Source organism: Orcinus orca, chromosome 15 (genome assembly GCF_937001465.1).
Source record: "Orcinus orca chromosome 15, mOrcOrc1.1, whole genome shotgun sequence".
Lineage (NCBI taxonomy): Eukaryota > Metazoa > Chordata > Mammalia > Artiodactyla > Delphinidae > Orcinus > Orcinus orca.
The window spans coordinates 38,314,521-38,342,412 of NC_064573.1; the positions used below are offsets into that span (position 1 = coordinate 38,314,521).

Genomic DNA, 27,892 nt, shown 5'->3' on the forward strand with positions numbered 1-27,892 from the left:
CTCACTTTATTTCTCCAACTCACCCCAATTCCACTTAACATAATATTTATTTATTTATTTATTTATCTTGTTCCGGGGAGATCAAGGTATCACCACCTCCTCTGTATTTAAAAAGTGATTTCAGGGACTTCCCTGGCGGTCCAGTGGTTAAGACTCCGTGCTCCCAATGCAGGGGGCATGGGTTCGATTCCTGTTTGGGGAACTAAGATCCCACATGCTGCATGGAGCAGCCAGAAAAATAAAAATTAAAAAATTTTTTTTAAAAAAGTGACTTCAATTTCCCCTACTTCTGCTACCAGAGTTGGAGGCTGACTTCATTTCCAATCCCCTTCCCTGCTGCCTCCCACTGTCTAAATTGGATAAGCTAAACGCTCACTTCCTCAGCCTCCCTTGCAGATTAGCATGCCCATGTGATAAAGTTCAGGACAATAAATATCTCATGAAAGACTGCTGTGCGGCAGCGTCGAGGGAAATGCCCTGAGAAAGATTTTATGTATTTGAAAAAGGACAGGGAGTCACAACTACCAGAACATCTTCCTTCTCCTTTCTTTCTGCCTTAATGCAAATGTAATACCTGGAATTGGAGTAACCATCTTGAAACCTGGAATCCTGCAACCATTATAAGAAGCTAAGAGAACTGTACGGACCCAGCACTGAAAACTTTAAGCCACTGAACCAATGCCAGAGGCCACTTATCTCCAGAATTGTTATGTGCAAAGAAATAGACCCTGTAAAGTGAACTTCTGTTACAAATAAAAGCATTCCTAGTCCACCTTTTCTTGAAAGTGCTAGGGTCCTGAGTCACTATTCCTTTTGCAAAGTGAAAGACTAACACTGGCTGAGCACAGACGTGAATTCTGACTAAACAGTGCTATTTTAACCAAGAGAGAAAAGTAGCAAGAAGAAAATCACAGAGGTGGGGGCGTAGGCTGAGAGTTGACAACCCAGCGCAATAAAGTCAAAGAAAGCAAAGAAAAGAGAAGGCCCAAGATGATTATTCAAATGCTAAAGAAATATAGAAAAAAAAAATTGAAAAAGTACTCCTTTCAAACTGTGGGGCCCATAAAACTAAAAAATGTTCTACTCCACAAATCAAATCGGAGAATTCTGATTCTATTAATTTGCAATCATGCACTCCCACTGTTTGAAAAATACAAGTTCAGAACTCAATTTTTATAGTTATTTTTTGTGCTTTTTTTTTCCAGTGAATTAATTTATCTTTATGCTTCTATTTCCCTAGTTTTCACAAAGGTATAGTTACTGTCAATACATGATCATTTTTGACACTCAAAGAATCTTCAAAAAAATTATTAAAATCAAGTAAATGGGGGACTTCCCTGGTGGTCCAGTGGTTAAGATTTTACCTTCCAATGCAGGGGGTGCGGGTTCAATCCCTGGTCGGGGAGCTAAGATCCCACATGCCTTGGGGCCAAAAAACCAAAACATAAAACAGAAGCAATATTGTAACAAATTCAATAAAGACTTAAAAAACGGTCAACATCAAAAAAAAAAAAATCTAAAAAAAAAAAATCAAGTAAATGATGCTACTGACAATAAGGACAATCGTTCCTTTAAGCATTCACATACTCCTTTAGCTGGCAGATCCTAACTTTAGGGACAGTCACTTCTCTTTTATACCAATGTCACTGAAAAAAAACACCCAAAGATAAGTATCTACCCAGTCAAAACGAACTTCAGAAATATGCTTATTTCAACTCACATATCCCTTAAAGTACAATTCTTAAGTTAAAACACCATTTTTAATTTTACTTTCTTACAAATAATGAAATTATACATATTTACACTCACACACACATAACCCTCTCTCTAATTCTAAACCCAATAGTTTTCTCTTCCATGAGAATAGTTTGGTAGTATTATGTTGCAGTATAAACATTTATCAATTACAACATCTGTAAGTTACAACGGATTTTTTTTATTTTTATGATTTCAGAATAGAATTCCTTAGAACTGTCAAAGCTTTAGCTAGAAAGAATACCAAAGACAAAGAGGGTTCAGGCTCAATTACAGTAGTGGAACGGAATTTAATAAAGTTCCAACACTACATTTTAACGCCCAAATTTCTTATTGTCTCTTTGAATTGACAAATGTGTGCTCCACAGTATAACAGCAGCAGTGGAACAGCTGGACGACTGTATCAAGCACAAAGGAAGCAACAACACATGCTGTTAAGTGTCGTTCTGATTGCCTAAAAATGGCAGCCCATGCAGATTTACTCTCTGTTATAAATTAAAACAATTATTTCTCTGGAGTTTACATTTTCTTCATGAAAGAGTCAAACTTTCTGCACGTTAAAAAAGAGGACTTTCAAAAAGGATATCTTCCCTTTCTTTTATGATCAGTTCATTCTGTTCTTCCAACTGCCTGATCTTCTTCTCAAATGATTCCTGCTCAGCTTTGAGTCTTTCTTCTGTTACTTCCTTTTCCTCACTTACTCTGAAAGAAATACAAGAGAAAAGAAAATGCCCATGAGAATAAAATAAAATATGTGCCTACAGCTGTGGTTTACCAAAACTAGATTTATTCCAGAGGTATGCTGGTTTCTTCAGGGATACTTTATGTTTTTTGAATTTTTTAAAATTAACCTTTCACAAGGCAATATTCCACACCTTTGTAATAAAATATGCATGTGGTTTTTACATCAAGAACTTTTGCAATAATCAGAACTGTCTTAAATATGGAAAGTCCTATACTTCATGGGTTCCCAATTATGATCCAAGACTGAAAAATATCGAATTTTTAAAACAAAGGTTTCACCTCTTCATTATCAAATAAGGCACAATTTATTTTGATTTAGATCTTTTTCATACTTCTATTTAAACCCTGTCAATAAAATAAACAACATATATACTACGTAAATATTGCATTAAACATACATAGGTGATTTTACTTTTTCCTGGTACTAATACCCTGCAATCTTCAGTAGCATATAAATAACTGGACTGGAATTTTTAAATGGCATTAAGATAAAAAAAGGTTTGCACATTTATTCTTAGTTCAAAAAGGGGTTATAAAGTAAAAAACACTGACCAAAAATATATATCTTTAATGCTTAACTCTGAAAGGTATTCCAACTCAATCCTATCAAAAATGGGTGGTTTCTGATAAGAGCACAGAGGGGGGAAAAAAAAGTAAACATTAGAACTTACCTTAAAATGACAACCCTAATTTTCATGTTACTCTGTGAACAGAGATGCTAGCTCTGAATTTCTGTCACTGGTGATTAATTCTCCAAAGAGAGTACAACACATTTTATTCTATAAGATCACACAGGGATATGTGTTAGTGAAATCCACAGGGAAGCCAAATCTTTTCTTTGAGCATCTAAATTTATTTCCTCCCACACCTGTACTCCACCAGAGCAATTTCTGAATAACATGAACTCCACAGCCTTTCCTTTGTTGCTAGCTTTCTGGTGGAGATATTAAGATCAATGAAATAACAGAATGAAAATTAGAATTTTGAATGTTCAAGAGTTGACTGCATCTTGTCTTTGAATTAATTTGTGTGAAAGTGCAGGGCATATAGTAATGTTCAAAAAATAGCTTTATTTTTTCTTGCTTATCATGACATTCCAATCATTTTCCCGACTCCTATTATTTACATTTAGCATACTACTAGGCTCATGTATGGGACTCAGGACCTTCTTTCTACGAGCATAATCTCTAATACTGATACAATTACAAGGAATCCACACAACTAAACAAGGAACAAATATACACATACGTAGAGGATTTATAATCTGGTCTCAGGTTAGCCTGCTCCCTTGTTGCCATCTCTTTACAATGCCTTCGCTATTCTTGTCATTATCCTCAACCACATTTATACTAACATCTTTCACAGTAATTCCCCACTGCCTCTTAAGTTTTTTCTAAAATTGTCAAACATTTGAACCATTAATTCATTCTATCATCCAAATCACTCCTCTTCAATCTGTCAACTGGCTTCTGAAACACCTTTGCTAGGAAACTGTTCCAGATCAAGTACACCCCCAAACTGTAAATCAGAAAACCACGTACATATGGTGACTGTGGCAAAGCATGCTTATTTCTCTGGGCATCATTACTCCCACTCATAAACAAAAAAGGCTAGACAATTTTAAAAATTCCTTCCAGCTTAAGTTCTATAATTTCCTTTACTATACTATAAACATACTGGAACTATATATATGTCCTTTACAAATATGGAGAGCATTTGTAAAGAAATAAGAAAGAAGTTAACAAACATCTGGTCAGGGTACAAGGCATACAATACTGTAATCTATGCAAAAGCTACAGCCATAGGATGAAAGAGGCAGTGGAAGAGGATGACAAGAGAAATATTAAAAAGTGTAATGATGCAAAATTTCGCATGAGGTTAACGTAAAACAAAAGAAGTGATGAATCTGTGGGATTATGCATAAAAGAAAGATGAAATAGGTAATGCTATATATTGTAAGGAGAGAATAAACACTGTCAAGGTGAGAAAATATGTGGCAAGATCTCTCCCTGTTTAGATTGGTCAAATCTTAAAGATGAGACTGAAGAGGAAAATCCATAAGCAGATAAGAGAAGATTTATTTTCATTTACTTATTAAAAAATATTAACTGAATGCCTACTATAGGAAAAAATAATCACAGTAAGTTTATCCAGTTATGGGATATCCGAAAGGAACCTCACAATGGCCCCTGTCATTTCAATTCCATTCATAAAAGCCAAATAAATATGAGGAATGACCCAAAGATTTGTTTGTTCAAGAAAGCAAGGCTTCCAAGGTCATAAAAACAGTAACAACAAAGTACACTGCCACATTTACCTAACATTAAAGTAAATGAAGAAAGTATGTCTAGAGACTGCCAGGTCAGAACATATACCCCAGCATTTACTTACTCCCTTTGTCAAACCTGAAGAAAATCCATGAAAACTCTAGGGATCACTGACGGCAAAAAATGCTTGTACATATATTCAATAATGCCAGTGGCTATGATGAGCTTCTCCCAAAACTTAAAGTGCTCTATCCAGAAGAACCACTCTTTCCTAAATTTAGTTTCTAGAGATATTTGAAAATTTTGTTGCTACACTATTTAAACAGGGCTTTTTTTTAAAAAAAAAGAAAATCTTTTCTGTTACGCTGCTATGATTAGACTACCCGTTAGCAATTATTATGCTCTGGAAGGCTATAAACTTAACAAGCTGTGTTAAGCACAAAAGGCAACACTTCTATAGGCCTATCTAAAGATATGCATGGCTTCTCTGTGGTCTATTAGCATAGTTAATAGGAGCAAGTGTATTAATACAGCCTTTAAATGCAAAGGACTTGCCAATAAAACAAACTCGAGATTTTATATCCACTCTGAAATATGTCTTCCTGTTTAATTTATGTTCAATAATATTTCCCATGAGGTGTATGTACGAGAAATTATCTGGTATCATGATCTACATTTTTTGTCAAAGCATTCTCAGACCACAAAGTAACATAAAAATACCTAATCCTCTATCTCATTTAGAGTACAGCAATAAGCTAGTTAACAAAATGAGAATGTAAACACAAAAAAGGGAAATATTTGACTAATAGGATAGAAAAGTTGAAAACTCTGGTCAAGAGGATATTCCCAGTGTTGATTTGTTAATTATTTGCAAGGAGGACAATAGTCTGTTCATAAAGAAATAATCATTTCAGCATTTATTTAACATCTCAGAGTACTTCTCAATTATGTCCACAAACTATACTCTTATCTAACAAGGAATGATAATTCATACACTTAGAGTTGGGTGGTTCGGCTGAAAACCATGGCAAAAAACCTGAGTTTCCTTGAAGGCTTATGTTTTAGCTTAAACATCCCTGCACATTCTGTATTTTTCTCCATAAAACAATCTTTTCTGTTTTAATATAAAAAGTTTCCCCATACCCATCTATTCTAAACTTTTTAGTAAAACTAATGTTCTAGGAAGAGATTTATTTTATGGCTTTACATATCCCCAATGTTCTTCTAGGTACTCCAGAAATGTCTTTCTACTGTGAAAGACAAGGTCAAGGCAACGAAGCTTCTATCCCAAAGAGAATTAGTTAGAGCTCACCAATGGTCAACCAGATAAATTTCTTTCCCTGATTGACATCTCACATTTGGAAGCAGAGAATGCTGGTAGCATTCTATAAATTCTCAATATTAACTTAGTGGATAAGATTTAGAGAGATTAGATGTCCTAGATTTCACAGGACATCTAGCAGACAGAAAGGGATATACTGTTTTTAAGCAAATGTAAATGCATGGTGAAAAAGAAGAGCTTTCATCATTAAAAAAATATATTTATACAAATATATATATATATGGCAGTGAAATCATCTTAATGCCCTCTTTACAAATTCTAACATTTAACTGTAATTTAAAATGTACTGTCTAAAGGAACAAAGGTGCTTTAAGAAACGAGAAACACAGCAATCTATGTCAAAAGAGCTCTAAGAACTACAAAACAACAGCAAATGAATGTAGATGCAAAAATCCTCAACAAAATACCAGCAAGCACAATCCAGGAACATTTTAAAAAAAAAAAAAGGATTATACATCATGCCTAACTGGAATTTAACCCAGGAATGAAAAGTTGGTTTAATAATCAAACATCAATTAATGTAATATACCATATCAATAAAATAAAGGACAAAAACCACATGATCATCTAAATAGATGCAGAAAAGGGTTTGAAAAAAATCCAACAATGATTCATGATTAAAAAAAAAAAACCTCAGTAAATAGGAAGAAAAGGAAACTTTCTCAACCTGAAAAAGGCCATCTACGAAAAACCCACATCTAATACCATATTTAATGGTGAAAGACTAAGTGCTTTCCCCCTGTGATCACAAACAAGTCAAGGATGTCTGCTCTCGCCACTGCAAGTCAACTCTGTATTAGAGATTATAGTCAGGGCAATTAGGTAGGGAAAAGAAATAAAAGATCTAGATTCTAAAGAAAGAAGTCAAACCATCTCTATTTTACGTGACACAATTTTGTACACAGAAAATCTAAAAAATCCACTTAAAAACTATTACAACTAATAAAGGAGTTCAGCAAGGTTACAGGATAAAAGATTAATATACAAAAGTCAATTATATGTTTATACAATGATAGTGAACAACCCCCCAAAGAAATTAAGGAACCAATTCCATGTACGTCTGCATCAAGAAAAATAAAATACAAAGGAATAAATTCAACAGAAGAAGCAAGACCTGTACACTGAAAACTATGAAAACATTGTCAAAAGAAATTAAACACCTGTATTAATGGAAAGACATTCCATGTTCATGACTGGAAGACTTAACATTAAGATGGCAGTACTCCCCACATTGATCTTCAGATTCAACTCAATCTCTATTAAAATCTCAGCAGGTTTATTTGCAGAAATTAACAAATTGATCCAATCCTAAAACTCATATGGAAATGAAAGGGACTCAGATAACCTAAAATATTCCTGAAAAAGGAGAAAAAGATGGGGATCTCACCCTTGCCAATTTTAAAACCCACTACAAAACTACAATAATCAAGAGTGTGGTACTGGCATAAAAACAGACATATAGATGAATTAAACATAAATAAACACTCATTTTTATAATAAACTGATTTTTCAACCAGGGTAACAAGAAAATCAAAGGGAAAGAACAGTCTTTTCAACATGCAGTGCAGGGAGAACTTGCTATCCACATGCAAAAGAATAAAGTTGGGCCCCTATAACTCACAGCATTTACAAAAATTAACTCTAAATGAATTAAAGACCAAGATGTGAGAGCTAAAACTATAAACTCTTGGAAGAAAATATTGGCATAAATCTTCACACCCTTGAATTAGGCAATGGTTTCTTAGATATGACACCAAAAACACAAGCAACAACAACAAAAATAAATTGGACTTCATCAAAACTTAAAAACATTTGTGCTTCAAATGACACCATCAAGAAAGTGAAAAAACAATGCACAGAATGGGATCAATTTTTGCAAATAATATATCTGATAAAGGACTTGTAAATGGAATATATAAAGAACACTGAGAACTCGACAATAAGAAGACAACCCGGACTTCCCTGGTGGCACAGTGGTTAAGAATCCACCTGCCAACGCAGGGGACACGGGTTCGAACCCTGGTCCAGGAAGACCCCACATGCCGCGGAGCAACTAAGCCCTGTTGCCACAACTACTGAGCCTGCACTCTAGAGCCCACGTGCCACAACTACTGAGCCTGGGTGTCACAACCACTGAAGCCCGCATGCCTAGAACCTGTGCTCCGCAACAAGAGAAGCCACTGCAATAAGAAGCCTGTGCACCACAACAAAGAGTAGCCCCCACTCGCTGCAACTAGAGAAAGCCTGAACACAGCAACGAAGACTCAATGCAGCCAATAAATAAATAAATATTAAATAAAAAAGACAACCCAATTTAAAAGGATCTGAATAGATATTTCTTCAAAGAAGATATACAAATAGACAAAAAGTACATGGAAATATGTTCAACATCATTAGCCATTATGTAAAAGGACAGATAAGAACCTTCACAGATTTCTGGTGGAAACATAAAACGGTGCAGCCTCTCTGGAAAACAGTCTGGCAGTTCCTCAAAAAGTTAAACAGAGTTACTATTTGACCCAGCATTCCTAGACATGTACCCAAGAGAAATGAAAATGTATGTCCACACAAAAACTTACACACAGGGCTTCCCTGGTGGCGCAGTGGTTGAGAGTCCACCTGCTGATGCAGAGGACACGGGTTCGTGCCCCGGTTTGGGAAGATCCCACATGCCGCGGAGCGGCTGGGCCCGTGAGCCATGGCCATTGAGCCTGCGCATCCAGAGCCTGTGCTCTGCAACGGGAGAGGCCACAACAGTGAGAGGCCCGCGTATCGCAAAAAAAAAAAAACAAAAAAAAAACCTTACACATATATGTTCACAGCAGCATTATCCATAATAATAAAAAGTATAAATAACCCAAATGCCATCAATAAATGAATAGATAAGTTAAATGTGGTACTGCCTATAAAATTTAATATTATTTGGCAATAAACAGAAATGAGATACTAATACATGCTACCACAGAAATAAACCTTGAAGTTATCATGCTAAGTTAAAGAAACTAGTTTAAAAAGACTACATATTATATAATTCTACGTATATGAAATATCCAAAATAGGCAAATTCATTGAGACAAAACTAAAGAGTGGTTGTCTAGGGCCAGGAAGGTTGGTGAGAAGTGAGGAGTGACTGCTAATGGGTACAGGATTTCATTCTGATGTAATGAGAATGTTCTAAAATTGATTGTGGTGATGACTGCACAACTCTGTGAATACACTTTAAAAAAACTGAAAAATAAATCAAAGGAATCCAAATTGGGAAGAAAGAAGTAAAACTGTCACTGTTTGCAGATGATATGATACTATACATAGAAAATCCTAAAGATGCCACCAAAACACTACTAGAACTCATCAATGAGCTCGGTAAAGTTGCAAGATACAAAATTAATATTCAGAAATATGTCACATTTCTATACACAAACAACGAACTATCAGAAAGAGAAAATAAGGAAAAAATCCCATTTACAACTGCATCAAAAAGAATAAAAAACCTAGGAATGAACCAACCTAAAGAGGTAAAAGACCTGTACTCAGAAAACCATGAGACACTGATGAAAGAAACTGAGGACAACACAAACAGATGGAAAGATATGCTGTGTTCGTGTAATGGAAGAATTAATATTGCTAAAATGACCGTATTACCCAAGGCAATTTACAGATTCAATGCAATCCCTATCAAAATACAAAGGACATTTTCACAGAACTAGAACAAATAATTTTTAAAAATTGTATGGAAACACAAAAGACCCCGAATAGCCAAAACAATCTTGAAAAAGAAGAACAGAACTGGAGAAATCACACTGCCTTACTTCAGACTATACTACATAGCTGCACTAATCAAAACAGTATGGTGCTGGCATAAAAAAAGACATTTAGATCAAAGGAACAGAATAAAGAGTCCAGAAATAAACCCATACACTTATGGTCAGTTAATCTACAACAAAGGAAGCAAGAATATACAATGGAGAAAAAACAGTCTCTTCAGTAAATGGTGCTCGGAAAACTGGACAACTACATGTAAAAGAATGAAATTAGAACATTCTCTAACACCATACACAAAAATAAACTCAAAGTGGATTAAAGACCTAAATGTAACACCAGAAACCATAAAACTCCTAGAAGAAAATACAGGCAGAACACTCTTTGACATAAATATTTATGGATCTATCCCCTAAAGCAGAAGAAACAAAAGCAAAAATAAACAAACGGGACCTAATTAAACTTAAAAGCTTTTGCACAGCAAAGGAAACCATCTACAAAACGAAAAGACAACCTACCGAATGGGAGAAAATATTTGCAAATGATATGACTGATAAGGGGTTAATATTCAAAATGTATAAACAGCTTATACTCAACATCAAAAAAGCAAACAACCTGATTAAAAAATGGGCAGAAGATCTGAATAGACATTTTTCCAAAGAAGACATACAGATGGCTTACAGGCACATGAAAAGATGCTCAACATTGTTAATCATCAGGGAAATGCAAGTTAAAACCACAATAAGATATTACCTCACACCTGTCAGCATGGCTACCATCAAAAAGAACACAAGTAACATGTACCTCTGAAACTTATACAATATTGTACATCAACTATACCTAAAATAAGAAGTCTGAGATGAAAGGTGGAATGCATGATTTCCCCTAAAATTAATATAATAGTTAAGACATCAAAAATGGAAATGACAAAAATGAATCTGAATACAGGAAGAAAGATCAGGTATAGAGAAAACTGATAAAAAAAAAACATGTTGCTTTAAAAGAATAAAACACATTTTCCAAGGAACAAAGCATAAGAGGCAGCATGATATGTAATACTTAAAGCTGTGAGATGTCTGACAATTTAAATTCATGTTTAAATTTGAATCCCCCAAAAGTTAACATTCTAATATTCACTGGTTATTTCTTTCAGTTCAAGTATATACTCATTTTATGAAGCAGCCATAATAATTTTCTTTTTTTTTTTTTTTTTCGGTACGCGGGCCTCTCACTGTTGTGGTCTCTCCCGTTGCGGAGCACAGGCTCTGGACGCGCAGGCCCAGCAGCCATGGCTCACGGGCCCAGCCACTCCGCAGCATGTGGGATCTTCCCGGACCAGGGCACGAACCCGTGTCCCCTGCATCGCCAAGCGGACTCTCAACCACTGTGCCACCAGGGAAGCCCCATAATAATCTTAATACCAAAATCTAACAAGGACTTATGGAAAACAAAAATTATAGTCCAATCTATCTAATAAATATAGCGGAAAAAATCCTAAAAAACAATTAGCAAAGCAAATCCAGTGTTACAAAAAGAAAATATATCCAAGTTCAGTTTAGCCCAGGAAGGCAAGATTTATTTAAGAGTTGAAAATTAACTGATGTAATTCACCATATTAATAAAGGAGAAATCTTACATAATCATCTCTAAATGCAGAAAAGGCATTTGTCAAACTTCACCTTATTCATAATAAAAACTCTTCTACAATCTAGGAACTGAAGGAACTTCTTCAATCTAATAAAGAACATCCATGAAAAACCTCCAGTATCGTATCTATGAGGATGAAAAAAGAGCACTTTGTCCCTTTCCTTGTACTTTAGGAATAAGGCAAGAGTGTCAACTATTACTACCTCTATTCAATAATGATTGGAGGTCCTAGCCAGTGCAATAATGCAAGAAAATAAAATAAAATGCATACAGATTGGAAAGAAGTAAAATTTTATGTGCCAATGATATGACTGTTATGTAAACAATGTTAAGGAATCAGAGAAAATATATCAGAACAAGTAAATTTAGGAAAATCACAATGTTATTGCGGTAGCCAGCCTCTAAAATGGGTCCTGGTGATCCCTGTCTCTTGCTATTCATGTCCTTCTTTAATTCCCTCCCCTTGAGTATGGACTGACCTAGTGATTATCAAAGTTAACTGAATGTAACTTCTGAAACTAGATTACCAAAATATAGTGACTTCTGTCTTGATTGTTCTTGCTTACTCTGATGGGAGCCAGTTGCCAAGTTGTAATCTACCATATGGAAAGGCCCTTGAAACAAGAAACTAAGGGAGGCCTCTAGCCAACAGTCAGCAAGAAACTGAGAAACTCAGTCTCAGGAAGACATAACTGGAAATTGTAGGAAGGAGAAGTAATACATGTGATGGTAGAAAGTTTACCAACATCCTTAGAAATGTGGAAAGGAGGAAATGTGCCTAATGAACTGGGTAACTTAATCTAAGGAGATTTCCAAGTAAAGTGTTGAAAGTGCTGCCTGATTTCTTCCTGGTGTTTACAATAAATTGGGAGAAGAGAGAGATAAGTTGAAGAAAAGACTATTAAACCAAAATGAGGCAGGATTTTCATAGTTTCAAAAATTCTCAGCCTCTCCAGATAGCAAAACTGCTAAAATTAAGAAATGTCTTCTGAGTAGATTTCAAAACCAGGACACTGCCAGGAAAAACAAGCTCTGGAGATAAAGACTAGGTAATAACTTCTTTTGAAGACCTCAGAAACATCAAAGTTGATGCCTCAATAGAGTCAAACGAAAAGCACTTTGAAGACATTAAGGTTGGGTCTCACAAATTCTCTCAAACAATGGGGCCTCTGGGAAGCTTACTAGTATTTTAAATGGTTAAAATTTTGTGATAATGTTAGGCAGCCATAGATAACTAATACAGATTTTAACATTAATCAGTCACTTTAAACTCCTCATCAGATCATTCCACCTGCATCTGCTGCTTTATCTCCTTCCAACATGTTTTCTCTTGCCTTTTCATATACTCATAGTTTTATTAATATCTGGATATCTTGGGTAGGACAGTAGTAACTGAGGCAAATAATTTCTATGCTTGGTAATGAGCAGACTTTTCCTTTGGCCAGGTGTTTAGGGTAGAGGTTGTATTTATCTAATCACATGTTAGGCAGGTTTAAGGTTTACTGTTGCTACGGTTACCCTCAGTACACCACAGGCTTCAAATTCCTCTAGGCATAATCACCCCCTCAAGTGGACCAGATGTTTTCCTCAATGTCTGCTCCACCCTTAGCTTTCAGTTTTCCCCTCTAGAGGGTCTGTCTCTTGTGAGGTTCTCATTAGTATTCAACTGCTTTTTTTTTTTTTTTGCGGTACGCAGGCCTCCCACTGTTGTGGCCTCTCCCACTGCGGAGCACAGGCTCCGGATGCGCAGGCTCAACAGCCATGGCTCATGGGCCCAGCCGCTCCGCGGCATGTGGGATCTTCCCGGACCGGGGCACGAACCCGTGTCCCCTGCATCAGCAGGCGGACTCTCAACCACTGCGCCACCAGGGAAGCCCTCAACTGCTACTTTTATTAGACACTTATTAGTCTAGGGATGGGGGTCTGGACTGGAGTGGTATTCTCTATTATTCTAATTAGGCTTGTGCTAATCAGACTGTATGCCTGAGTCTTACAAGTGCTCCTGTCTCTCCTCCATAGTTCTGTGATCAGCATGTAACCCTGCCCTCCCACCAAGTTATTTTCTGCTTACCCCCAACTTCAGTGTTGGTTTTTTTTGATCTTTTTTCTTTAATTTATTTTTTTTATACAGCAGGTTCTTATTAGTTATCTATTTTATACATATTAGTGTATATATGTCAATCCCAATCTCCCAGTTTATCCCACCTCCACCACCCGCTTCAGTGGTTTTTACCAGTGCCATATAGGCTACATTTTACAGAATCCCTCTTCCTAAACTTACGGTTTTTGTTACATAGCAAAGATACAGAAGGATCCATGAAATATTTTGCGCACTTTCCATAACAACTGTTGTTCCTCCTCCCAGGCCTGTACCAGGAGGGATACTTTATCAGGACTCTCATCAAGTGGGGCCTATGGAGAAAAAGTTTGCAAGAGAGTTCAAGCTGCCCCTATACTTGCTGCCCTAGGGGGCTCCCTATTCTTACCTGCCCACATCTGGCCTCTAGTAATTTGTTGCCTATTGTAGCTGAAATGTTCTTACCCATTTCCAGAGATGTCTGCCCCATGTAAGCTAGTGCTCACACCTCATCTTTCCCTGTAGGCACAGGTCTCTCCTGAGATTTTGAGTTAACTGGTTGAACTGAGCGTTCTGTTTCAAGAAATGTCCAGAGCTTGCAGTTTGTTCCACATTTTTTTTTTTTTTTTTTGCGGTACGCGGGCCTCTCACTGCTGTGGCCTCTCCCATTGCGGAGCACAGTCTCCGTACGCGCAGGCTCAGCGGCCATGGCTCACGGGCCCAGCCGCTCCGCGGCATGTGGGATCTTCCCGGACCGGGGCACAAACCCATGTCCCCTGCATCGGCAGGCAGACTCTCAACCACTGCGCCACCAGGGAAGCCCTCCACTTTATTTTTAAGTGTAAGGTTGGGAGCAACATTCTTTACAGTCATGTAGACTTAGCTACATAATTATTTATACATATTTATATATTAGTTTTTGCTCCTGTTAAATTAAACAAGGAGGCCATTAGACTGAGGTGCTTCTCGTACCTTAGCAGCCTACTTAAGCAAACCAAAACCTATGCCTATAATGTGCCAAGATTAAGAAGTCAAAACCCAGGACTTACCTGGTGGCGCAGTGGCTAAGACTCTGTGCTCCCAATGCAGGGGGCGTGAGTTCGATCCCTAATCAGGGAACTAGATCCCACATGCTGCAACTAAAAGATCCTGTATGCCACAAGTAAAAGATCCTGCATGCTGCAACTAAGACCCAACATAGCCAAATAAATAAATAAATATTTTTTAAAAAAAGAAATAAAAACCCAAGAACAACCTGTCACAAACAGCCACCTAGGTTTTCCCAAATAAGGCAATTGCTTAAGCTACAGCCAATCAAATACTTTCCTTGCTTTGCTTCTGAGCTTGCTTTATAATAAAGTCTCTCCCCTCACTCTTGTGCGTAGAGGGCTCCCAACGACTTCCGGTTCAAGGCTGCCCTATTTGATTTTTGCTCAAATAAAGTCTTAAAAATGTGATATGCCTCAATTTATTTTTGAAAACTCTTATTTTCCTCCCAATTTTCAAAGCTGGAACAATTTTAGCAACAAAATAACTATAACATTAGATTACAACCCATAGAACTATGATATTTATTAATGTTAAAAGATAACCTGAGGCATTATTACATTACCCACAGGAGCTAGGAAAGAGATTTTTACAGAGAAGCGGTGGAAGCCAAGCAAGGAGAGTATTTTCCTGGCTACAGTGTAAGCAACTGCCTTATTTAGGAAAGCCTAGGTGGCTGTTTGTTATGGGTTGTCCTTAGGTTTTGATTTCTTAACCTTGAGGCATTAAAGGTACAGGTTTCGGTTTGCTTATTTAGGCTGCTAAAGCATTAAAGCCTCCTCAGGCTAATGACCTCCTTATTTAATTAATTTAATATTACTTTAAAAGGAGAAAAATAGCTTCACAGTGAAAAAACCTGGCAGAAGCTACCTTAATCACGCGATCAAGGTTAATATCATCAGTAAAAAGACATATTAATTTCAGGTAGCCCCTGCTATGACATACTGGAAAGGCACATCCTTCTGTGGTATTCTTGCCAAAACTGCATAATCTGAATCTAATCAAGAGAAAACACTAGACAAATCCATATTGAGAGACATTGCACAAAATATGTGATTAGTGCCAAGGTTATGAAAGACCAAAGAATTATCACAGATCAGAGAAAACTAAGGAGATGTGACAACTAAATATGATGCAAGATACTGAAGTGGATATTGGATTAGAAAAATGTTATCAGTGACGTGACATTGGTGAAATGTGAATAAAATCTATAGTTTAGCTGACACTACTACATTACTGTTAATTTCTTAGTTTAGATAACTGTACTATGATAATGCAAAATGTTAACAGTATGGAAAACTGAGTAGAGAATATATGGAAATTCTACCTTCATAACTTTTCTGTAAGTCTAAAATTATTTCAAAATAAAAAGGTTAAAAAGAAACAAACTCAACCTAAACATAAACAGAGTGTGTATGGGAAATAGGGAGAGTGTCAAAGAGGGATTTTACTTTATTGCAGTTTTTTTTTAATAAGATGATAATTTTAATATTTGTGTAATTACATTAAAATTAGGAGGAAAGGTATACCATAAAGTGAATAAAGATGCAATTTCTGGCTCTGTAAGAGTGAATATAAAATATCACTCAATATTATCCAATTCCCTTTGTTGTGTCCTAATCAATTTAAAAACTACTAGAGAGACCTTCAAGATGGCAGAGGGGTAAGACATGGAGATCACCTTCCTCCCCACAAATACATCAGAAATACATCTACTTGTAGAACAACTACCACAGAACACCTACTGAATGATGGCAGAAGACCTCAGACTTCCCCAAAGGCAAGAAACTCCCCACGTACCTGGGTAGGGCAAAAGAAAACAGAAAAAAACAGAGACAAAAGAATAGGGACAGGACCTGCACCTCTGGAAGGGAGCTGTGAAGGAGGAAACATTTCCACGCACTAGGAAGACCCTTCACTGGCGGAGACAGTGGGTGGCGGTGCGGGGGGAGCTTCGGAGCCATGGAGGAGAGTGCAGCAACAGGGGTGCAGAGGGCAAAGCAGAGAGATTTCCACACAGAGGATCAGTGCCAACCAGCACTCACCGGCTTGAGAGGCTTGTCTACTCACCTGCCTGGGTAGGTGGGGGCTGGGAGCTGAGGCTTGGGCTTCGGAGGTCAGACCCCAGGGAGAGGACTGGGGTTGGCTGCGTGAACACAGCCTGAAGGGGGCTAGTGCACCACAGCTAGCCAGGAGGGAGTCTGGGAAAAAGTCTGGAGCTGCCGAAGAGGCAAAAGACCATTGTATCAGGGTGTGCGAGGAGAGGGGATTCAGAGCACTGCCTAAACGAGCTCCACAGACGGGGCGCTGGCCGCGGCTATCAGCGCAGATAGTAGAGACAGGCATGAAACGCTAAGGCTGCCAGCAAGAAGCCTGTGTGCAAGCATGGGTCACTAACCACACCTCCCCTCCTGGGAGCCTGTGCAGCCCACCACTGCCAGGGTCCCATGATCCAGGGACAACTTGCCTGGGAGAATGCACGGTGAACCACAGGCTGTTGCAATGTCACTCCGGCCTCTGCCACCTCAGGCTCGCCCCGAGTTCTATGCCCCTCCCTCTCCCGAGCCCGAGTGAGCCAGAGCCCCCTAAACAGCTGCTCATTTAACCCCGCCCTGTCTGGGCGGGAACAGATGCCCTCAGGTGACCTACATGCAGAGGCGGGGCCAAATCCAAACCTGAGCCCCTGGAGCTGTGCGAACAAAGAAGAGAAAGGGAAATCTCTCCCAGCAGCCTCAGGAGCAGCAGATTAAATCTCCACAATGAACTTGATGGATCCTGCATCTGTGGAATAACTAAACAGACAAAAAATCATCCCAAAATTGAGGTGGGGGACTATCAAAGCAACAGTAGACTTGGGGTTTGCTGTATGCGAATGACTGGTTTCTGGTTTTATGTTTATCTTAGTTTAGTATTTAGAGCTTATTATTATTGGTAGACTTCTTTATTGATTTGGCTGCACTCTTCCTTTTTTTGTTTTTTTTTTCACATATATATATTTTTTCCTTTTTCTCTTTTTGTGTGTATGTGTATGCTTCTTTGTGTGATTTTGTGTGTATAGCTTTGCTTTTACCATTTGTCCTGGGTTCTGTCCATTTTTTTTTTTTAAATATAGTTTTTAGTGCTTGTTATAATTGGTGGATTTGTTTCTTGGTGTGCTTTCTCTCTTTTTTTCCTTCTATCCTTTTTCTTTTTTTCTTATTACTTTTTAATTATTTTATTTTATTTTTAATAATTTTCTTAATTTTCTTATTTTAATAACTTTATTTCATTTATTTTTTTTCCTTTCTTTCTTTCTTTTCTTCTGAGCCATGTGGCTGACAGGGTCTTGGTGCTCTGGCTAGCTGTCAGGACTATGCCTCTGAAGTGGGAGAGCCAAGATCAGGACACTCGTCCACCAGAGACCTCCCAGCTCCACATAATATCAAATGGTGAAAGCTCTCCCAGAGATATCCATCTCAATGCTAAAACCCAGCTCCACTCAACAACCAGTGAGCTACAGCGCAGAACACCCTATGCCAAACAACTAGCAAGACAGGAACACAACTCCACCTATTAGCAGAGAGGCTGCCTAAATTCATAATACAGTCACAGACACTCCAAAAAATACCAGTGGACACGGGCCTGACCACCAGAAAGAAAAGATCCAGCCTCATCCACCAAACACAGGCAATAGTACCCTACACCAGGAAGCCTACACAACCCACTGAACCTTAGCCACTGGGGGCAGACACCAAAAACAATGGGAACTATGAACCAGCAGCCTGTGAAAAGGAGACCTGAAACACAGTAAGTTAAGCAAAATGAGAAAACAGAGAAAACCACAGCAGATGAAGGAGCAAGGTAAAAACCCACCAGACTAAACAAATGAAGAGGAAATAGGCAGTCTACCTGAAAAAGAATTCAGAATAATGATAGTAAAGATGATCCAAAATCTTGTAAAAAGAATGGAGAAAATACAAGACATATTTAACAAGGACCTAGAAGAACTAAACGGAAAAGAAACAATGATGAACAAAACAATAAATGAAATTAAAAACTCTCTAGAAAAATTCAGTGCAGAATAACTAAGAGAAGAACAGATAAGTGACATGGAAGATAAAATAGTGGAAATAACTACCACAGAGCAGAATAAAGAAAAAAGAATGAAAAGAAATGAGGACAGTATTAGAAACCTCTGGGACAACATTAAACGCACCAACATTCTAATGATAGGAGTCCAAGACGAAGAGCAAAAGAAAGGGACTGAGAAAATATTTGAAGAGATGATAGTTGAAAACTACCCTAATATGGGAAAGGAAATAGTAAATCAACTCCAGGAAGTGGAGAGAGGCCCATAGAGGAAAAATCCAAGGAGAAACATGCCAACACATATTAATCAAACTATCAAAAATTAAATAATTGATATTATTAAATAATTATAAATAATAATAATAATTAAATAATTGGTAATTGATATTTATAGGACATTCCATCCCAAAACAACAAAATACACTTTCTTCTCAGGTGCTCATGAAACATCTTCCAGGAAAGATCATATCTTGGGTCACAAATCAAGCCTTGGTAAATTTAAGAAAATTGAAATCATATCAAGTGTCTTTTCTGACCACAATGCTATGACACTAGATATCAATTACAGGAAAACATCTCTAAAAAATACAAACACACAAAGGCTAAACAATACACTCCTTAATAACCAAGAGATCACTGAAGAAACCAAAGAGGAAATCAAAAAATACCTAGAAACAAATGACAATGAAAACATGACAATCAAAAACCTTTGGGATGCAGCAAAAGCAGTTCTAAGAGGGAGGTTTATAGCAATACAATCCTACCTCAAACAAGAAGAAACATCTCAAATAAACAACCTAAACTTATACCTAAAGCAATTAGAGAAAGAAGAACAAAAAACCCCCAAAGTTAGCAAAAATAAAGAAATCATAAAGATCAGATAAGGAATAAATGAAAAACAAATGAAGGAAACCATAGCAAATATCGATAAAACTAAAAGCTGCTCCTTTGAGCAGATAAACAAAATTGATAAACCATTAGCCAGATTCACCAAGAAAAAAAGGGAGAAGACTCAAATCAATAGAATTAAAAATGAAAAAGGAGAACTAACAACTGACACTGCAGAAATACAAAGGATCATGAGAGATTACTACAAGCAACTATATGCCAATAAAATGGACAACCTGGAAGAAATGGACAAATTCTTAGAAAAGCAAACCTTCCAAGATGGAAAAAGAAAGAAATAGAAAGTATTAACAGACCAATCACAAGCACTGAACTTGAAACTCTGATTAAAAATCTTCCAACAAACAAAAGCCCAGGACCAGATGACTTCACAGGCGAATTCTATCAAATATTTAGAGAAGAGATAACACCTATCCTTCTCAAACTCTTCCTAAATATTCAGAGGAAGGAACACTCCCAAACTAATTCTATGAGGCCACCATCACCCTGATACCAAAACCAGACAAAGATGTCACAAAAAAAGAAAACTACAGGCTAATATCACTGATGAACATAGATGAAAAAATCCTCAATAAAATACTAGCAAACAGAATCCAACAGGACATTAAAAGGATCATACACCATGATCAAGTGGTGTTTACCCCAGGAATGCAAGGATTCTTCAAATATGCAAATCAATCAATGTGATACACCATATTAACAAACTGAAGAATAAAAATCATATGCTCATTTCAATAGATGCAGAAAAAGCTTTTGACAAAATTCAACACGCATTTATGATAAAAACCCTCCAGAAAGTAGGCACAGAAGGAACTTACCTCAATATAATAAAGGCCATATGACAAACCCACAGCCAACATCATTCTCAATGGTGAAAAACTGAAACCGTTTCCACTAAGACCAGGAACAAGACAAGGTTACTCACTCACACCACTATTATTCAACATAGTGTTGGAAGTTTTAGCCACATCAATCAAAGAAGAAAAAGAAATAAAAGGAATCCAAATCGTAAAAGAAGAAGTAAAGCTGTCACTGTTTGCAGAAGACATGACACTATACATAGAGAAGCCTAAAGTCTCTACCAGTAAACTCCCAGAACTAATCAATGAATTTGGTAAAGTAGCAGGACACAAAATTAATGCACAGAAATCTCTTGCATTCCTATACACTAATGATGAAAAATCTGAAAGTGAAATTAACAAAACACACCCATTTACAACTGCAACAAAAAGAATAAAATATCTATGAATAAACCTACCTAAGGAGACAAAAGACCTGTATGCAGAAAATTGTAAGACACTGATGAAAGAAATTAAAGATGATACAAATATATGTAGAGATATACCATGTTCTTGGATTGGAAGAACGAACATTGTGAAAATGACTCTACTACCCAGAGCAATCTACAGATTCAATGCAATCCCTATCAAACTACCAATGGCATTTTTCACAGAACTAGAACAAAAATTTCACAATTTATACAGAAACACAAAAGACCCGGAATAGACAAAGCAATCTTGAGAAAGAATGCTTGAGGAATCAGGATGCCGGACTTCAGACTATCGTACAAAGCTACAGTAATCAAGACACTATTGTACTGGCACAAAAACAGAAATATAGATCAACGGAAATGGATAGAAAGCCCAGAGATAAACCCATGCTCATATGGTCACCTTATGTTTGCTAAAGGAGACAGGAATATACAATGGAGAAAAGACAGCCTCTTCAATAAATGGTGCTGGGAAAACTGGACAGCTACATGTAAAAGAATGAACTTAGCACACTCCCTAACATCGTACACAAAAATAAACTCAAAATGGATTAAAGACCTAAATGTAAGGCCAGACACTAAAACACTTAGAGGAAAAAAAAAGTGAGAACACTCTTTGACATAAATCACAGAAAGATCCTTTTTGACTCACCTCCTAGAGAAATGGAAATAAAAACAAAAATCAACAAATGGGACCTAATGAAACTTAAAAGCTTTTGCACAGCAAAAGAAACCATAAAACAACATGAAAAGACAGCCCTCAGAATGGGAGAAAATATTTGCAAACGAAGCAACTGACAAAGGATTAATCTCCAAAATATATAAGCAGCTCATGCAGCTCAATATCAAAAAGACAAACCACCCAATCAATAAATGGACAGAAGACCTAAATAGACATTTCTCCAAAGAAGATATACAGATGGCCAACAAACACATTAAAGGATGCTCAACGTCACTAATCATTAGAGAAATGAAAATCAAAACTACAATGAGGAATCACCTCACACCCGTCAGAACGGCCATCATCAAAAAATCTACAAACAGGGCTTCCCTGGTGGCACAGTGGTTGGGAGTCCGCCTGCCGATGCAGGGGACACGGGTTCGTGCCCCGGTCCAGGAGGATCCCACATGCCGCGGAACGGCTAGGCCCGTAAGCCATGGCCGCTGAGCCTGCACGTCCAGAGTCTGTGCTTCGCAACGGGAGAGGCCACAGCGGTGAGAGGCCCACGTACTGCAAAAAATAAATTAATTAAAAATAAATTTTAAAAAAAATTTTTTTAAATCTACAAACAGTAAATGTTGGAGAGGGTGTGGAGAAAAGCAAACCCTCTGGCACTGTTAGTGTGAATGTAAATTGATACGGCCACTATGGACAACAGTATGGAGGTTACTTAAAAAACTAAAAACAGAACTACCATACGACCCACCAATCCCACTACTGGGCATACACCCTGAGGAAACAATAATTGAGAAACAGTCATGTCCCACAATGTTCACTGCAGCTCTATGTACAATAGCCAGGACATGGAAGCAACCTAAGTGTCCATCGACAGATGAATGGATACAGAAAATGTGGCACATATATACAATGGAATATAACTCAGCCATAAAAAGAAATGAAATTGAGTTATTTGTAGTTAGGTGGAAGGACCTCAAGTCTGTCATTCAGAGTGAAGTAAGTCAGAAAGAGAAAAACAAATACCATATGCTAACATATATATGGAATTATATTTAAAAAAAAGGTTCTCAAGAACCTAGGGGCAAGACAGGAATAAACACGCAGATGTAGAAGCAAGAAGAACTACAATCCTGCAGCCTGTGGAACAAAAACCACATTCATAGAAAGACAGACAAGATGAAAAGGCAGAGGGCTATGTACCAGATAAAGGAATAAGATATAACCCCAGAAAAACAACTAAATGAAGTGGAGATAGGCAAGCTTCCAGAAAAAGAACAGGAGATAGGCAAGCTTCCAGAATAATGATAGTGAAGATGATCCAGGACCTCGGAAAAAAAATGGAGGCAAAGATCGAGAAAATGCAAGAATTATTTAACAAAGACCTATAAGAATTAAAGAACAAACAAACAGAGATGAACAATACAGTAACTGAAATGAAAACTACACTAGAAGGAATCAATAGCAGAATAACTGAGGCAGAAGAACGGATAAGTGACCTGGAAGACAGAATGGTGGAATTCACTGCTGCGGAACAGAATAAAGAAAAAAGAATGAAAAGAAATGAAGAAAGCCGAAGGGACTTCTGGGACAACATTAAACGCAACAACATTCACATTATAGGGGTCCCAGAACAAGAAGAGAGAGAGAAAGGAACAGAGAAAATATTTGCAGAGATTATAGTCGGAAACTTCCCTAACATGGTAAAGGAAATAGCCACCCAAGTCCAGGAAGTTCAGTAAGTCCCATACAGGATAAACCCAAGGAGAAACACGCCGAGACACATGGTAATCAAATTGGCAAAAATTAAAGACAAAGAAAAATTACTGAAAGCAGCACGGGAAATACGACAAATAACATACAAGGGAATACCCATAAGGTTAACAGCTGATTTCTCAGCAGAAACTCTACAAGCCAGAAGGGAGTGGCATGATATACTTAAAGTGATGAAAGGGAAGAACCTATAACCAAGATTACTCTACCTGGCAAGGATCTCATTCAGATTCGATTGAGAAATCAAAAGCTTTACAAACAAGAAAAGCGAAGAGAATTTGGCACCACCAAACCAGCTCTACAATAAATGCTAAAGGAACCTGTTTAAGTAGGTAACACAAGAGTAGAAAAGGACCCACAAAAGCAAAGAGCAAACAATTAAGAAAATGGTCATAGGAACATACATATCGACAATTACCTTAAAAGTGAATGGATTAAATGCTCCAACCAAAAGACACAGGCTGCCTGAATGGATACAGAAACAGTAACCTACGCTGTGTAAAAGAGACCTACTTCAGACCTAGGGACACATACAGGCTGAAAGTCAGGGGATGGAAAAAGATATTCCATGCAAATGGAAATCAAAAGAAACTTGGAGTAGCAATACTCATATCAGATAAAATAGACTTTAAAATAAAGAATGTTACAAGAGACAAGGAAGGACACTACATAATGATCAAGGGATCAATCCAAAAAGAAGATATAACAATTATAAATACATATGCACCCAACATAGGAGCACCTCAATACATAAGGCAACTGCTAACAGCTAGACAAGATGAAATGGAGAGTAACACAATATTAGTGGGGGACTTTAAGACCTCACTTACACCAATGGACAGATCACCCAAACAGAAAATTAATAAGGAAACACAAGCTTTAGAGGACACAAACGACCAGATAGATTTAATTGATATTTATAGGACATTCCATCCAAAACCAGCAGATTACACTTGCTACTCAAGTGTGAATGGAACATTCTCCTGGATAGATCACATCTTGGGTCACAAATCAAGCCTCAGTAAATTTAAGAAAACTGAAATCATATCAAGCATCTTTTCTGACCACAGCGCTATGAGATTAGAAATCAATTACAGGGAAAAAAACGTAAAAAACACAAACACATGGAGGCTAAACAATACGTTACTAAATAAGCAAGAGATCACTGAAGCAATCAGAGGAAATCAAAATATACCTAGAGACACATGACAATGAAAACACGATGATCCAAAACCTATGGGATGCAGCAAAAGCAGTCCTAAGAGGCAAGTTTATAGTTATATAAGCCTACCTCAAGACAGAAGAAAAATCTCAAATAAACAATCTAACGCTACACCTAAAGGAACTAGAGAAAGAAGAACAAACAAAACCCAAAGTGAGCTGAAGGAAAGAAATCATAAAGATCAGAGCAGAAATAAATCAAATAGAAATAAAGGAAACAGTAACAAAGATCAATAAAACTAAAAGCTGGTTCCCTGAGAAGATAAACAAAATTGATAACCATTAGCCAGACTCATCAAGAAAAAGTGGGAGAGGACTCCAATAAAATTAGAAATGAAAAAGGAGAAGCTACAACAGACACTACAGAAATACAAAGCATCCTAAAAGACTACTACAAGCAACTCTATGCCAATAAAATGGACAACCTGGAAGAAATGGACAAATTCTTAGAAAGGTATAAGCTTCCAAGACTGAACAAGGATGAAATAGAAAATATGAACAGACCAATCACAAGTAATGATTGAAACTGTGATTAAAAATCTTCCAACAAACAAGTCCACGAACAGATGGCTTTACAGGTGAATTCTATCAAACATGTAGAGGAGAGCTAACACCCATCATTCTCAAACTCTTCCAAAAAATTGTGGAGGAAAGAACACTCCCAAACTCATTCTATGAGGCCACCATCACCCTGATACCCAAACCAGACAAAGATAGTACAAAAAAAGAAAACTACAGACCAATATAACTGATGAATATAGATGCAAAAATCTTCAACAAAATACTAGCAAACAGAATACAACAACAAGTTAAAAGGATCATACACCATGATCAAGTGGGATTTATCCCAGAGATGCAAGGATTCTTCAATATACGCAAATCAATCAATGTGATACACCATATTAACAAACTGAAGCACAGAAACCATATGATCATCTCAATAGATGCAGAAAAAGCTTTTGACAAATATCAACACCCATTTATCATAAAAAACCCTCTAGTAAGTGGGCATAGAGGGAACCTACTTCAACATAATAAAGGTCATATATGACAAACCCACAGCAAACATCATTCTCAATGGGGAAAAACTGAAAGCATTTCCTCTAAGATCAGGAACAAGACAAGGATGTCCACTCTCAGCACTCTTATTCAACATAGTTTTGGAAGTTCTAGCCACTGTAATGAGAAGAAAAAGAAATAAAAGGAATCCAAATTGGTAAAGAAGAAGTAAAACTGTCACTGTTTCCCGATGATATGATACTATACATAGAGAATCCTAAAGATGCCACCAGAAAACTATTAGAGCTAATCAATGAATTTGGTAAAGTTGCAGGACACAAACTTAATGCACAGAAATCTCTTGCATTCCTATACACTAATGATGAAATATCTGAAAGAGAAATTAAGGAAACACTCCCACTGACCACTGCAACAAAAAGAATGAAATACCTAGGAATAAACCTACCTGAGAGACAAAAGACCTGTATGCAGAAAACTGTAAGACACTGATGAAAGAAATCAAAGATGATACCAACAGATGGAGAGATACACCATGTTCTTGAATTGGAAGAAGCAATATTGTGAAAATGACTATACTACCCAAAGCAATCTATAGATTCAATGCAAGCCCTATCCAATTACCAATGCCATATTTTACGGAACTAGAACAAAAATCTTAAAATTCGTATGGAGACACAAAAGACCCCAAATAGCCAAAGCAGTCTTGAGGGAAAAAAACGGAGCTGGAGGAATCAGACTCCCTGACTTCAGACTATACTACAAAGGTACAGTAATCAAGACAATATGGTATTGGCACAAAAACAGAAACACAGATCAATGGAACAAGATAGAAAGCCCAGAGATAAACCCATGCACCTACGGTCAACTAATCTATGACAAAGGAGGCAAGGATATACAATGGAGAAAAGACAGTCTCTTCAGTAAGTGGTGCTGGGAAAACTGGACAGCTACATGTAAAAGAACGAAATTAGGACACTCCCTAACACCATACACAAAAATAAACTCAAAATGGATTAGACACCTAAATGTAAGATCGGACACTATAAAACTCTCAGAGGAAAACATAGGAAGAACACTCTATGACATAAATCACAGCAAGATCTTTTTTGATCCACCTCCTAGAGTAATGGAAATAAAAACAAAAATAAACAAATGGGACCTAATGAAACTTCAAAGCTTTTGCACAGCAAAGGAAAACATAAACAATACGAAAAACAGCCCTCAGAATGGGAGAAAATATTTGCAAATAAATCAACGGACAAAGGATTAATCTCTAAAATGTACTGGCAGCTCATGCAGCGCAATATTAAAAAAACAAACAACCCTGCCCCAAAATGGGTAGAAGACCTAAATAGACATTTGTCCAAAGAAGACAAAAAGATGGCCAAGAAGCACATGAAAATCTGTTCAACATCACTAATTATTAGAGAAATGCAAATCAAAACAACAATGAGGTATCACCTCACACCAGTTAGAATGGGCGTCATCAGATAATCTACAAACAACAAATGCTGGAGAGGGTGTGGAGAAAAGGGAACCGTCTTGCACTATTGGTAGGTATGTAAATTGATTCAGCCACTCTGGAGAACAGTATGGAGGTTCCTTAAAAAATTAAAAATAGAATTACCATATGATCCAGTAATCCCACTACTGGGCATGTTCCCAGAAAAAACCATAATTCAAAAAGACACATGCACCCCAATGTTCATTGCAGCACTATTTACAATAGCCAGGTCTTGGAAGCAACCTAAATGCCCATCGACAGACGAATGGATAAAGAAGATGTGGTACATATATACAATGGAATATTACTCACCCATATAAAGGAAGGAAATTGGGTCATTTGTTGAGACGTGGATGGATGTAGAGACTGTCATACAGAGTGAAGTAAGTCAGAAAGAGAAAAAGAAATATCATGTATTATCGCATATATGTGCAACCTAGAAAAATGGTACAGATGAACCAGTTTGCAGGGCAGAAACTGAGCCACAGATGTAGAGAACAAACTTATGGACACCAAGGTGGGGAAGCGCCGGGGTGGTGGTGGTGGTAGTGTGATGAATTGGGCGATTGGGACTGACATGTATACACTGATGTGTATAAAACTGATGACTAATAAGGACCTGCTGTATAAAAAAAAAAATAATATTAAATTTTAAAAAAAAGACGCTGATGTAGGGAATAGACTTGAGGACACGGGGAGGGGAAAGGGTAAGTTGGGACGAAGTGAGAGAGTGGCATGGACATATATACACTAGCAAATGTAAAATAGATAGCTAGTGAGAAGCAGCCACATAGCACAGGAAGATCAGCTCGGTGC

The 27,892-nt window shown here is 37.3% G+C and overlaps 1 protein-coding gene across 9 annotated transcripts in view; it reads right to left on the reverse strand.

The window, feature by feature from the left end:
• The window catches only part of KIAA1328 (KIAA1328 ortholog), a 391,560-nt gene that overhangs the window by 334,167 nt on the left and 29,501 nt on the right, over nt 1–27,892 (reverse strand). For all 9 annotated transcript variants that reach the window (XR_007471679.1, XM_004283444.3, XM_033412323.2 and 6 more), the window contains one exon: nt 2,342–2,457. Coding sequence is in view for 8 of the 9 variants with exons in the window: in XM_004283444.3 (XP_004283492.3) it covers nt 2,342–2,457 (116 nt within the window). In the remaining variant the exon portion in view is untranslated. The remainder of the gene's footprint in view (nt 1–2,341; nt 2,458–27,892) is intronic.